Below are 12,121 nucleotides of genomic sequence, written 5' to 3'. Positions count from 1 at the left end.
TGAGTAGTACTAAAGCACCAACTGTACGGATTGGGGGAGGATCGTTGGATTCAAATCTTACTATTAATCAGAAAATATAAATTTTTTTTTTTAAAAAAAAGATAGTAATAATCTTATTTGCGGATATGCATTGCTTGCATGGCAACTAGGAGAAGTGAGATAGTGTCAAGTAAGAACAGAATAAATATAGCGACGTACACTATACATCAGATAGTTGTCAACTTAATTGTTTTTCCAAGTTGACAACTAGTCTATGAAGGAGGGCAAAAGTTTAATTTTTGATGCATTATTACTTTTTGATAAAATGGAGCTTCTAGACAGATCACATATAGTCTACCATATATATGTGTCCATGTCTTTGAAAGCTTCTGCTTTGACTTTTTCTCTGTGTGAGCGTAAATAGGCCTATCTAAGTCAAACTGTGTTGCCCACTAAAGTGGACTTTTATGGTTCTTTTCATGACAAAAACTTGTAAATTTCAAAAGGGTCTGATCACATGCTTTTTTACCTTCCTTGTTTATCAATAATCAATCTTTTTTAAGATCTAAAAGAGGATCAACATTTGCTCAATTTGTTTGATTAGGTCATTAATATATCAGCCAAAATGGAAGACTTCTTCCAAGACTCTTTTGGCATGCTTTATATATAGACTCAGAATCGAAATCCCTGACTTGACCAAAACAGCCACCGTTCTCAAGTTAGAAATTTAAACATTATATATATAAGAAGCTTCTACCTTGACACACTTGTAATTGAGGAATAGGGAGAGGGAGAGAGAGAGAGAGCGAAGATCATGGAGGTGGCAAAGGTGAGTTCTTCAGACAACTGCAGTGACGACAAGGATAATGAAGAAATGATGCTTCCAGGGTTTCGATTTCATCCAACAGATGAAGAACTTATTGGGTTTTATTTGCGGCGAAAGGTGGAGAATAAACCAATCAGTATTGAGCTCATCAAACAAGTTGATATCTACAAATACGATCCATGGGATCTTCCAAGTAATAACTACTTCATTTTATCAGTTTTCTTGTATTCGATCGTATGCTTTAAAATATATATATATATATATATATATATATATATATATATATATATATATATATATATATATATATATATGTTTTTGTGTTTGTAATTTATGAGCTACTTACTTCCCCTAGTTCAGATGCTGATTCTAGAAAAAGAACTTTTCCAAATCATAGTGATCGCATGTGTGATTAACTTTATATATATATATATAAGACGCTTGAAAACTAGGAATCTTTAATCAAAAAACCTTTCTCATCATCTTAAAAAAGAAAGAAAAAAAAAAAAAAAAAAAAATCCAACTTTCTCATCTATTTGTGGTATGAGAGTAATCTTACAGGGCCTAATTTACGTAAAATACCATTAAAAATATTAATTTCACTTGGAGGTTGCTGAAGAGCATGCAGTTGAACAGCACTGCACCTACCTTCATCTCAGCTGCCTTCTAAACATTCAATATTCTTGTACATATAGTCTATATGTTTTAAGCATATCTTTTGAAATAATAAATGAAATTAATACTGGAAAAAACTTTCGAAAAAATTTAAGAAAATTATGCTATATATTATGTTTTATTCCTTTTTTGTTTTTAAAATTTTAAAAATAAAAAGTAAAAGCTTTTGAAAATTATGTTTGGATAGTTTGAAAAACAGAAAACAAAATTCAGAAAACACGTTTGGAAAGTTGGCTAAAAGTTAATGATTACATTCTCTAAGAACTAAATTCATTTTTGAATTCCGGTTTGGATGAAAGTGATCGATTTTTGATGGCGGACTAAGACTAAGAGTCATTAATCTAGATCCTTAAGATAATCCTAATATTTTTTTATTTCTCTCTTAATATATATATATATATATATATATATTTTGCCACGATGTCGACTAGGACTATACATAGAGAGCCTTCCAAGAGCGCGATATCCCGACTTTTTTATTTGTGTTGGAACACCTGTATGAACATATTTTTGACACCTAATAGAAACACTTAGACTTTTTAAAGCTTGTTTGGTCCCCTCGACTATTCTCCCCTCAGTTTTTGCGTATGAATTGTGTCTAGAAAACGAGTCTCTCCTCAGTTTCTTGCGTGCAAATTGATTTGGATTGAGAAAACAAAAAACAAAAAAGAAAGAAATAGATTGAATTTTGCATTTTCCGATCCATTAACATGAATTTAGAAAAGAAAACAGACATAATCTGTGGGCCTACATAACATTAAAAGTGTTCACATATAAGTAAGTCTGTTTTTCTTGTTTGAGTAATGCTAGAAGGATAACTTTTGTCCTTCTTGTATCCTCTCAAATGTGATGTGACTTTTAAAATTACCAATAAATCAAAATTTAAAAATAATATCAAAATCACCAATAATAATTTTAAAAGTCACATCATATTTTGAAGTACACAAGAAGGACAAGAGTCTTCTTTCTAACATTACTCATTGTAAATATATCAATTAAATTAATTATTAAATTCATCATTTTCTATCAAACTTAAACTTTTGAGATAAAGGTCCTGAGTTCGAGTCTTAGTATCCGTAATTCACCTTTCATTTCAATTACATATTATACGTGTTGCATCTCACTTATATTAATGAGGAGTTTGAACTCATGCAAGGGATGGGTGTTAGAATATTTAATTAAATATGATAAAATCAACCATTTTTCTAATAGTTTAAGCTTAATTTTGAAATGAATTGTGATATTTACGGATCATGGACTTGCCTCTCACTCATATGTTATGATCTTTGAATTACAATGAAGAAGTGAGCAGCATGGGGGAGAAGGAGTGGTATTTCTTCTGCATAAGAGGGAGGAAGTACAGGAACAGCATTAGACCAAACAGAGTGACAGGGTCTGGATTTTGGAAGGCCACAGGCATTGACAAGGCAATATATTCAGTCCAAGAACCTCATCAAAGCATCGGCCTCAAGAAGTCGTTAGTCTACTACCGTGGGAGTGCTGGTAAAGGCACCAAAACTGATTGGATGATGCATGAGTTTCGCCTTCCTCCAAATCATCTTGACAAATCTAACAACCTCATTAATGCCACCAATATTCCTCAAGAAGCTGTAAGAATTCCTTGCATACACACTTCTTTCTTCTTTATTATCCTTATAAAATATTAAAAAATCTTAGAAATTATTTATCTTGCTTTTTGAGATGCAAAATTGCCAATAAAATTTTTGTGTTTAACTTTTCTTATTATATTGTTCTCAATAGATAATGTGGCTAATCCATATTATATCTATATATAGTAATTTAGTCGATTGGAAATAGGATTTTATTAAGTATGGTTATATATATATATATGAGGAACGATGCAAGCATTTGGAAAACATTTGAACTTTTTTAATAATATAGAATTTCAATTGGAGTATTAGTTTTACATCTTAGAGTGCTTTTAATTCTGAATACAAATCCACACCATCAAATATTAAAATATCCAACATAATATATGAAATTTTCAAGATTAAGATAGTAATATCCAAATCATCATCATTTAAAGATCTTGATTTTTTTTAAAAAATTAAATAAAAAAACCGAATACATCTTCATATATTGTAAATTGATAAAACTTACTTTGAATTGAAAAATAGCTTGATCTACAACCTAGATTTACTTGGAATGAAATATAAATAGTAAGCATGTTACAACATGTCTTTGGTTTGAAATGTTTTAGGGTCTCAAACATGTATCTTTTTTCCCTTATAAAAAAAAAAAAAAAATGAACATGTCTCTTTCTATTTTTATTATTTTATCTCTAAGCTCTCATATCTCATTTATTTTGAGAAAAATGCAAAATCAGACAGTGTAGTTTACTTGATTTACAATTAGTTTCATGTGATATCAAATAACTCAGAAGCCATTAAGGTATTCCAACAAATAATTTATTTCTTACCGTTAAATTTCATCAACTAATTTAACAGGTTATGTCAGTGTGACACTAAGTTAAATAGGACACGTGCCACAATTTTGTTGGCTCTAACATGTCACACTACTATAATTTGTGAAGTCAGTTGACGAAATTTGACTGGAGAGCGTAAATTGTTTGTTTGTTTGTTTTTTTTTTTTTTTTTTGTCTTTGCATACCTTAGAATTGAACCTTTAAGTTTATCTTGATACCACAATTAGCTAATTACAAATTTGATAAACCATATGGTTAATTTTGTTTTTTTTTTTTTCCCTTTCATTTTTCATTAGGCCTTTCATGCTTCTCTTCTTTTTTTGGACAAATTAAGTATAAAGAGCCTTGATTTTGGTGGGAACCTTAGTAAAATAGGGGACTTTAGTTTGTCATTTTTAATTTCACTTACCAAAACATTTATTAGTTTATCACTAGATTTCCCTGAAATCTGTGTTAGGAAAGATGAAATTCATGAAGGACTAAAAGCCAGTCTCAGGCACATCCATAAACCTAAAGATAGGGTTAGCTAGAGACCACTATATATATATAACATTTTGTTTAGCATTCTTTTTAAATGGTCTTCATTTTTTTTGGCCCCACGAACTCTCTTTGAGCTAGATATATAGTCAAACCGTTGAACCCCTGAATCAAGCTCCTTGAACAGAAAAAAGTACATAGGAGTTAAATAACATTATTACTTTTCGAGCTTCCGTATGTATGACTAATTAACCACATGCAGACAACTTCAAATGTTGTTTTCTTACATGAACGTGCCATTTGGTTGCCAAGAAAAGAAAATTCAAATATTTACGCACAATTATTTTGTTATAAATCTTTTTCTCTTAACGGGTTTGCAGGAAGTTTGGACACTTTGCCGAATATTCAAACGGATCCCATCCTATAAAAAGTATTCCCCGAATTGGAAAGAACCCGCCGCCAAACTGAATCCAACCGATTCATGCTTGAAAACATGCAGTTTTGAATCAGACAACATAAGCTTTGAAGACTCAGTCATCCAACAAAATGAAAGCAAACCCTTCATCCAACAAGTTGATCATGAAAGAAACCACTATTTTGTTGGCCGCTTGAATTCTTCAGCTCAAGCTCCATTTCCATCGGCTTACTCAAGCTTGTGGAACCCGAGTGCAGATGATTTCTTCACAAATGGAAGCTGGGATGAGCTCAGATCGGTGGTTCAGCTAGCCGCTGATCCATCCCAAGTTTATAAGTGTAGATAATTAATAGATGTGGAGGGGCATTAACGTGATTTGCTTCTATTTTATTTTATTTTTCTTTTCTTTTTTAGTTTATTAACGTTAATTAGTTACTAAATATTATGTTTGGTGATAGGTTACACTTTATGATGACAATATACTTTCCCAGCATTAATATGATCTGCATAGCATTTCTTCTCAGACTATATTTTTCTCTTTTCTTTTTACTGATATTTTGACTAGCTTTTTCTTGTTGTTAAAGATAATTACATTTTATGTTTCATGCTCGTGTGACTGCAAATTTGATGGACGTATTATCAATTGATTATGAGTACAAAAGTTGGCATGAAAGTTGGGACTGAAATTGGAACGTATTATCAATTGCAAATTTGGGACTGAAATTGGCACAAAAGTTGGTTTTGTGAAATTCGAGGTACGAGTAAAATTCATTTTCTTTCGAAATTCATTTTGGAAAAACACCTGAACTCCTAATACAAAATATACCACTACGTACAGTGCGTAGTCTAACTACCTAGCAACCTATCTATTCCAAAGTTACCCAACTTCTAAGTCTAGCACTCTCTGGTTGATTCTTCCGACGGATCCTCTTCATCCTTGACCAACGTTTCATAGTCCTTGTCAATGCTGGCGAGGAAAGCAGCCTTCTGTTGGTAAGACCCAATTGGCAGGGCTCCTACCTTCAATAGTCGGATATCTTCTTGCTCCATCTTAGCGTACTCATCTGCTATCTGAGTTAGATGTGTGTGCATCTCGCGCTTCCTTCCCGCGCTAAGGTAAGGGTTATATTTTCCAGGGACCGATGGAAAATCCCGTACCGCTGAAACGCTGCATTGTTTCCACTTTGCCGATGTTTGGCCGCCCTTAGAGTCTGTGTGTGTTTCCCTTCGTTGATTCTGATCCTATGATAGGGGCTTTTGCTTCTGAATGGGCCAGGTTGAAATCTTACGTTTGATGGGGGCGAGGCTTGTATCTCGGTGCATAAGGCATGTACTCAGCTAGCCATTTTTGAATAGTTGCCCAGCGTCGGCACTCATCGCGCATCTAAGTGTAAAAGCAAGATCAAGTGCCTATATCACAGAGCAGGTGATCCAGTTCAACCATATACTAAGCAATCAAGAAGGTTGTTACTCTAGCACGCACCTCAACAAAACAATAATCACAAACCTGGATCTTTTAAGATTTATACCTAGGGTATTGCAGCCTATTCTTAAATTGTTTGCTACGGTTGGCAAGACCGTATGCTCTGTTGCCATACTGTAACACCCCAAAAAATGGCCTTGGCCAGCCTAATAGGGTTAATTGCAATTACTTCTGTTTAACCAACTGGTGGCTAAATGGGGAACCACCCCATTAAGCATTATCAGAGTTAATCCACGTTGTGAGTTTTAAAAGTACTCTCAAGTGCACGAGTCGTTTGCAATATAGCTTTTGCAAGTACGAGGTCAAATCCAAAGGGAATTGGGTCGTGAAAATAAATTTCTATCTAAACCAATCGTATTTTAACCTAGTTCCAAATTTTGTATGATTTTTCTTGCAAAAAGATAAACTAAATGAAAGTGATTTTTAATCAAATGATAAAAGACTAAGGTTTCAGAATTCACCTCACCAAATTAAAACAACACACTCTCATGTTTTGTTCATACATCCGAATAACGATAAAACTTCTGCATGTTCTATGTTTTATAAAAATAATCTATTGAAACATTCAACGAATCCATCCATTGTACAAATCAAAACGAATACCTAATTTAAATCAAATCATCCAACGTATCCATTTGATTTACGAATCACGATGGATATCCAATTTAAATTGAATGATTCAATGTATTCGTCAGATGAAACACATCAAATAACCAATGTTTGCACAATTAATAAACAAACAATCAATCACAAGAATTTACTCAAATAATTGAATTGAAATAGAACATCAACTGTATTAAATAACGAAATTGTATGAACATTACATGAAAGTATGAATGTAAATCAATGGTGAGGCTTCATCTTCAACCTTAGTTGAAGGTTTTAGCCTCTCATGATTACGAAAAGCATAATAAAATGAATTGAAATCATTGAAATTAACAAACTTATAAAGGAAAACGAATTCAGGGCTACAAATGCGAAGAAACTCTAAAATATAAATTGAATGGCGCCCCTTTGGTGCGTTTACAAAGAAAAGAATGATATTTATAATGTTAATTTAGGGTTTTAGCGCTGTCAGGTTGGACAAGTGCGCTCGATCGCATACTAGGTGTGCTCGAGCGTACTCGGGCATACATGAGGTCTCCTGTGGTGCAGCGCTTGGGTGCTACTTGCTTGGGCTTAGATGGGGGTGCGCTTGAGCGTGCCCTTGCTGGGCTCAAGCGTAGATGCGCTTGATCCCAACTTCCATAATTTCACTTTTTTCCGGGTTCTTTGCAATTTTCATATTAAGACCGCAGTTTTCTCTTAACAACCTACAAAATACTAAAACACCAAAACTAATAGAAACATCAGAACATAATAAAGCTAAAGGCTTAACAAATGCAAATTAAGGGACCCAAATATGCAATATTTGACACTCATCAATGCATAGGAAGATGAAATAAATCTGAGAAGTCTATAATCATTACAGGTATAAATATAATCCCCAATTTGAAGACATGGAGCAACTAATAATAATTTAAAGCAAACCTGGTAACAACATGAAGATCTTAAAGCATAGTTTGTAATGGCAACCATACCAGTTTGGCATTTTAGGAACAAGCTTCCTATAAGAGTAATAACCGCGTCAGTCTAATGACTTAGTAAGTAAAGCTCATAATTAGGCATGACCCAAGCTCATTATTATTAAGTAGAAATAAACGTGCCGCTTTTGGTAAATATTAAAAGTGAGGTGTTGCCTCCGTCAATACACCATAAAAACATCATTTGGTTAATGAAAGAGTGGTGTACTACCTGCGACAATCGCCCATGTGATTTTAATGCAACAAAACTAATGTTTTATAGGTTGTAACTATAATATATGGTCTACCCGAGATATTACCCATTCTCAATAGGGTTAGTGTAGAGCATGTGACTTTTTATCAAGTCTGACCGTGGGCCCCTAGCTTGTGTTCTTTTATTGGTTGCCATTAGATGCCTTTTGTCTCTTCTTAGAATGCTTCTCGGAGAAGCTTTCACTTCCTTCCCCATGAAGCATTTTTATCGGTGGCCTTTATATATATATACGATTGATGCCATTCGGTCAAGAAATTGAGGGACAACAGTAGCTTCGTAAAGAAAGGAAAAAAGAGAGAGTAACATAGCAGCCTTGTTTTGAGAGAAAAGTAAGAAAGAAAAGACAGCAAGTTTTAAAGAATATTATCTTTTGTATTTAATTCTCTTTTGTGTGTTTGTGAGCTTGGGTGTATTGAGGCTTTTGGGTTTGAGTGGTTTATTTGTATTACTTTTTGTACTCCACCTTTTGTTACTGAATTTCTCATGGACCGTCTCGCCAGTGGATGTAGGCTTTTTTAAGCCGAACCACTTAAATCTTGGTGTCTTGTGTGACTGTTTATTATTTTACTATTATGCTATTTTTCTGCTTCATTGAGGATCCTAGAATTATTTTATCTCAACAAACTGGTATCAGAGCTTGGGTATTTATTTTGCGGGATGGCTATTGCAAAATATGAAGTAGAGAAATTTGATGGTGAGAATGGTTTCAGTCTTTGGCGTATCAATATGCGGGCTTTGTTACGACAACAAGGTTTGGCGAAGGTTTTGGAATCACCAGAGGAAAGAATTGGTATCAAAGCATTTGAAGAAACTGAAGAACTTGTGAAACTTGAAGAAAAAGCCCACAATTCAATTTTGTTGCCGCTTTCAGATGGAGTTTTGAGAGAAGTTGCTAATGAAAAAACTGCCGCTGGACTTTGGAAAGAGCTGGAGACCCTGTACATGAAGAAGTCCCTCACTAACCAGTTGTATTTGAAGCAACAATTATATACCATTAAGATGAAAGAAGGTATGCCTCTTTCTGATCATCTTGATGACTTTAATAGAATTATTTTGGATCTAAAAAATATTGATATTAAAGTAGATGATGAGGATCAAACCCTGATTTTGTTGTGTTCACTATTAGATGTGTTTGATAATTTTGTTAATTCAATGTTGTACGGTAGAGATAGTGTCTCCTTAGCTGATGTTAAATCTGCTTTGAATTCTATGGAGTTGTGAACAAAATTAAATGGTAAAGGCAGTGAAAACTAGGCAGAGGGTTTATTTGTTAAGGGTAGTTCAGAAAATTCCTCTAATTTTAGAGGTCGATCTAGTGAGAGGAATTTTGGTAAAGGAAAATTAAGAGGCCGATCATAGTCCATGTCGAAGAAGAAAGTCAAGTATGGGCATTATAAATCAGAGTGTCTGAAGCTGAAAAATAAAGAGGAAGGTGATGAGCAAAATTCCTCTTAAGTGGCTAGTGTTGTCGAAAGAAATTCTGAGAATTCAGAACTTGTCTTTGGAGTTACCGATTCTAATGGTCGTTTTCACGACAAGTGGGTCCTTGATACTGCTTGTACATTTCACATGTCCCCTAAAAAGGATTGGTTTACTACCTATGAGTCAGCCAATGGTCATTTAGTCTTGATGGGAAATGACGTCGCCTGCAAGATTGTTGGTATTGGTACAATCAGCATAAGGATGCATGATGGGATCGTGAGGACTTTGAGAATATTTGACACATACCAGATTTGAAGAAAAATCTTATTTCTTTGGGCACTTTAGACTCTCTTGGATACAAGTATTCCGATGAAGGTGGAGTCATTTGGGTTAGCGAAGGCTCATTGGTTATAATGAAATGTAACAAGACAGATGGTCTCTATTATCTTCAGGGTAGTACGGTGACAGGTTTAGCTGCTGTGTCTTCTTCAGAAGATCCAGATTCAAACACTACCCATTTATGGCATATGCAGTTAGGTCATATGAGTGAGAAGGTGATAACAATCCTTAACAAACGAGGTTTGCTTTGTGACCAAAAAAAGGATCTCTTGACTTTTGTGAGCATTGTGTGCTCGAGAAACAGTGCAGAGTCAAGTTCAGTACAGGTATCCACAGAATGAGTGGTACAGTGGATTATATCCATTCATATTTATGGGGTCCTTTTCAGGTTCCATCAAAGGGTGGTGCTCGGTATTTTGTGGCATTTGTTGATGATTATTCAAGGAAACTCTGGGTGTGTTTTTTGAAGAAGAAAAGTGATGTGTTCATCACTTTCCAGCAATGGAAGGGATTAATTGAGAATCACACTGGAAAGAAAATCAAGTGACTCAGAACAAACAATGGCATGGAATTTTGTGGTGGTGAATTTAATAAATTCTGCAAAGATGAAGGCATTGCCAGACACCGTACAGTTAGTCATACTCCATAGCAGAATGGGGTTGCTGAGTGGATGAACAAGACTCTTTTGGATAGGGCGCACTGCATGCTTTCGAATGCCGGGTTGTCTAAAGAATTTTGGATTGAGGTGGTCAATACTGCTTGCAATTTGGTCAACTGTTCTCCATCAACAACCATTGATTGCAAAACTCCTTATGAGGTATGGTCTGGTACTCCTGCTAATTATTTAATTTTGAAAACTTTTGGTAGTCTTGCTTATTGTCATGTGAATGATGGAAAGCTTGAGCCTAGGTCAAAGAAATGTGTATTTCTAGGCTATACGGATGGGGTGAAAGGATATAGATTGTTGTGTTCTGATCCTAAATCACCTAAGTTTATAATCAGTATAGATGTTGTATTTGATGAATTTGCTATACTTCACCCGAGGAAGGAGTCTGTTGTTTTTGCAGGAAAAGAGCAGGATCATAGCAAGAAGGTGGAGCTTCAGGTGGAGGATTCATAGATGGAGCGAGATAGCGCTCAAGATCAACCTGTTACAGATGGCCATGGTTCTAGTTTTGATGAGGATGATTCATAAGAAGAGCAAGAGAATAGTACTGTGGCTGGTAGATAGAGGAGGTAGATTAGGCCACCTTAAAGATATGGCTATGCAGATTTGGTAGCATTTGCACTTACTGTGGCGAAGGAAAATGCAATCCATGAGCCTTCCACTTACTCATAAGTTGTCACAAGTAGTGAGTCTACACAATTGGTTATTGCCATGAATGAGGAGATTGAGTCTCTTCATAAGAACCAAACATGGGAATTGGTGAAATTGCCTAAGGGCGCTAAGGCTGTTGGTTGCAAATGGGTCTTCAAGAAAAAGGAAGGGATCCCAGGGGTTGAAAATGCAAGGTTCAAGGCATGCTTAGTGGCAAAGGGCTATAGTCAGAGAGAAGGTATGGACTTCAATAAAATTTTCTCTCCTGTTGTAAAACATAGTCCTATTCGCATGTTGCTTGCCATGGTTGCTTTATTTGATTTGAAGCTTGAGCAACTTCATGTGAAAACAACGTTTCTATATGGTGAGCTTGAGGAAACCATTTACATGCATCAGCCAGAGGGGTTCATTATTGAAGGTAAAGAAGATCATGTTTGTGAGTTAAGGAGATTACTCTATGGTTTGAAACAATCTCCAAGACAGTGGTACAAGTGCTTTGATATCTTCATGGTTGAGCATGGTTACACAAGAAGTAGCTATGATAGCTATGTATATTACAAGAAATTGTCAGATGGTTCTTTTGTTTATTTGTTGCTCTATGTAGATGACATGCTTATTGATGCTAAAAGCATGTTGGAGGTTAAGAGATTGAAATCTCTGTTGAGTGATGAGTTTGAAATGAAGGATTTGGGTGCTGTGAAGAAAATCCTAAGGATGGAGATTCACAGGGAAAGAAAAGCGGGAAAGTTGTACTTGTCATAGAAAAAGTACATTGAAAAAGTTCTTGAACGCTTTGGTATGCAGAATTCTAAACCAGTGAGTACTCCGCTTGCCACACTGATAAGTGCTAGAATATTCATATTTTCATCCCTTAACTTGCATGTTTTAATCCTTTAGTTTTGGTT

General features: G+C 34.9%; 1 protein-coding gene across 2 annotated transcripts; it reads left to right on the top strand.

Moving 5' to 3' along the window:
* The first annotated feature begins 701 nt into the window (after nucleotides 1–701).
* On the top strand, nucleotides 702–5,303 carry LOC132182743 (transcription factor JUNGBRUNNEN 1-like). Of its 2 annotated transcripts, none has more exons than XM_059596075.1 (3): nucleotides 702–998; nucleotides 2,786–3,090; nucleotides 4,784–5,303. In XM_059596075.1, the coding sequence occupies exons 1-3, from the start codon at nucleotides 794–796 to the stop codon at nucleotides 5,162–5,164; spliced, it is 891 nt and encodes a 296-aa protein (XP_059452058.1). In that variant the 5' UTR covers nucleotides 702–793; the 3' UTR covers nucleotides 5,165–5,303. The 2 variants fall into 2 exon arrangements, with proteins under 2 accessions (XP_059452058.1, XP_059452057.1); XM_059596074.1 differs by having other exon boundaries at nucleotides 703–998; nucleotides 2,783–3,090.
* The last annotated feature ends 6,818 nt before the right edge of the window (nucleotides 5,304–12,121 follow it).

This window comes from Corylus avellana, chromosome ca5, assembly GCF_901000735.1.
Source record: "Corylus avellana chromosome ca5, CavTom2PMs-1.0".
Taxonomy (NCBI): Eukaryota; Viridiplantae; Streptophyta; class Magnoliopsida; order Fagales; family Betulaceae; genus Corylus; species Corylus avellana.
Note: the sequence above shows the minus strand (reverse complement) of the source record. Positions and strands in the feature narration are given on the sequence as shown.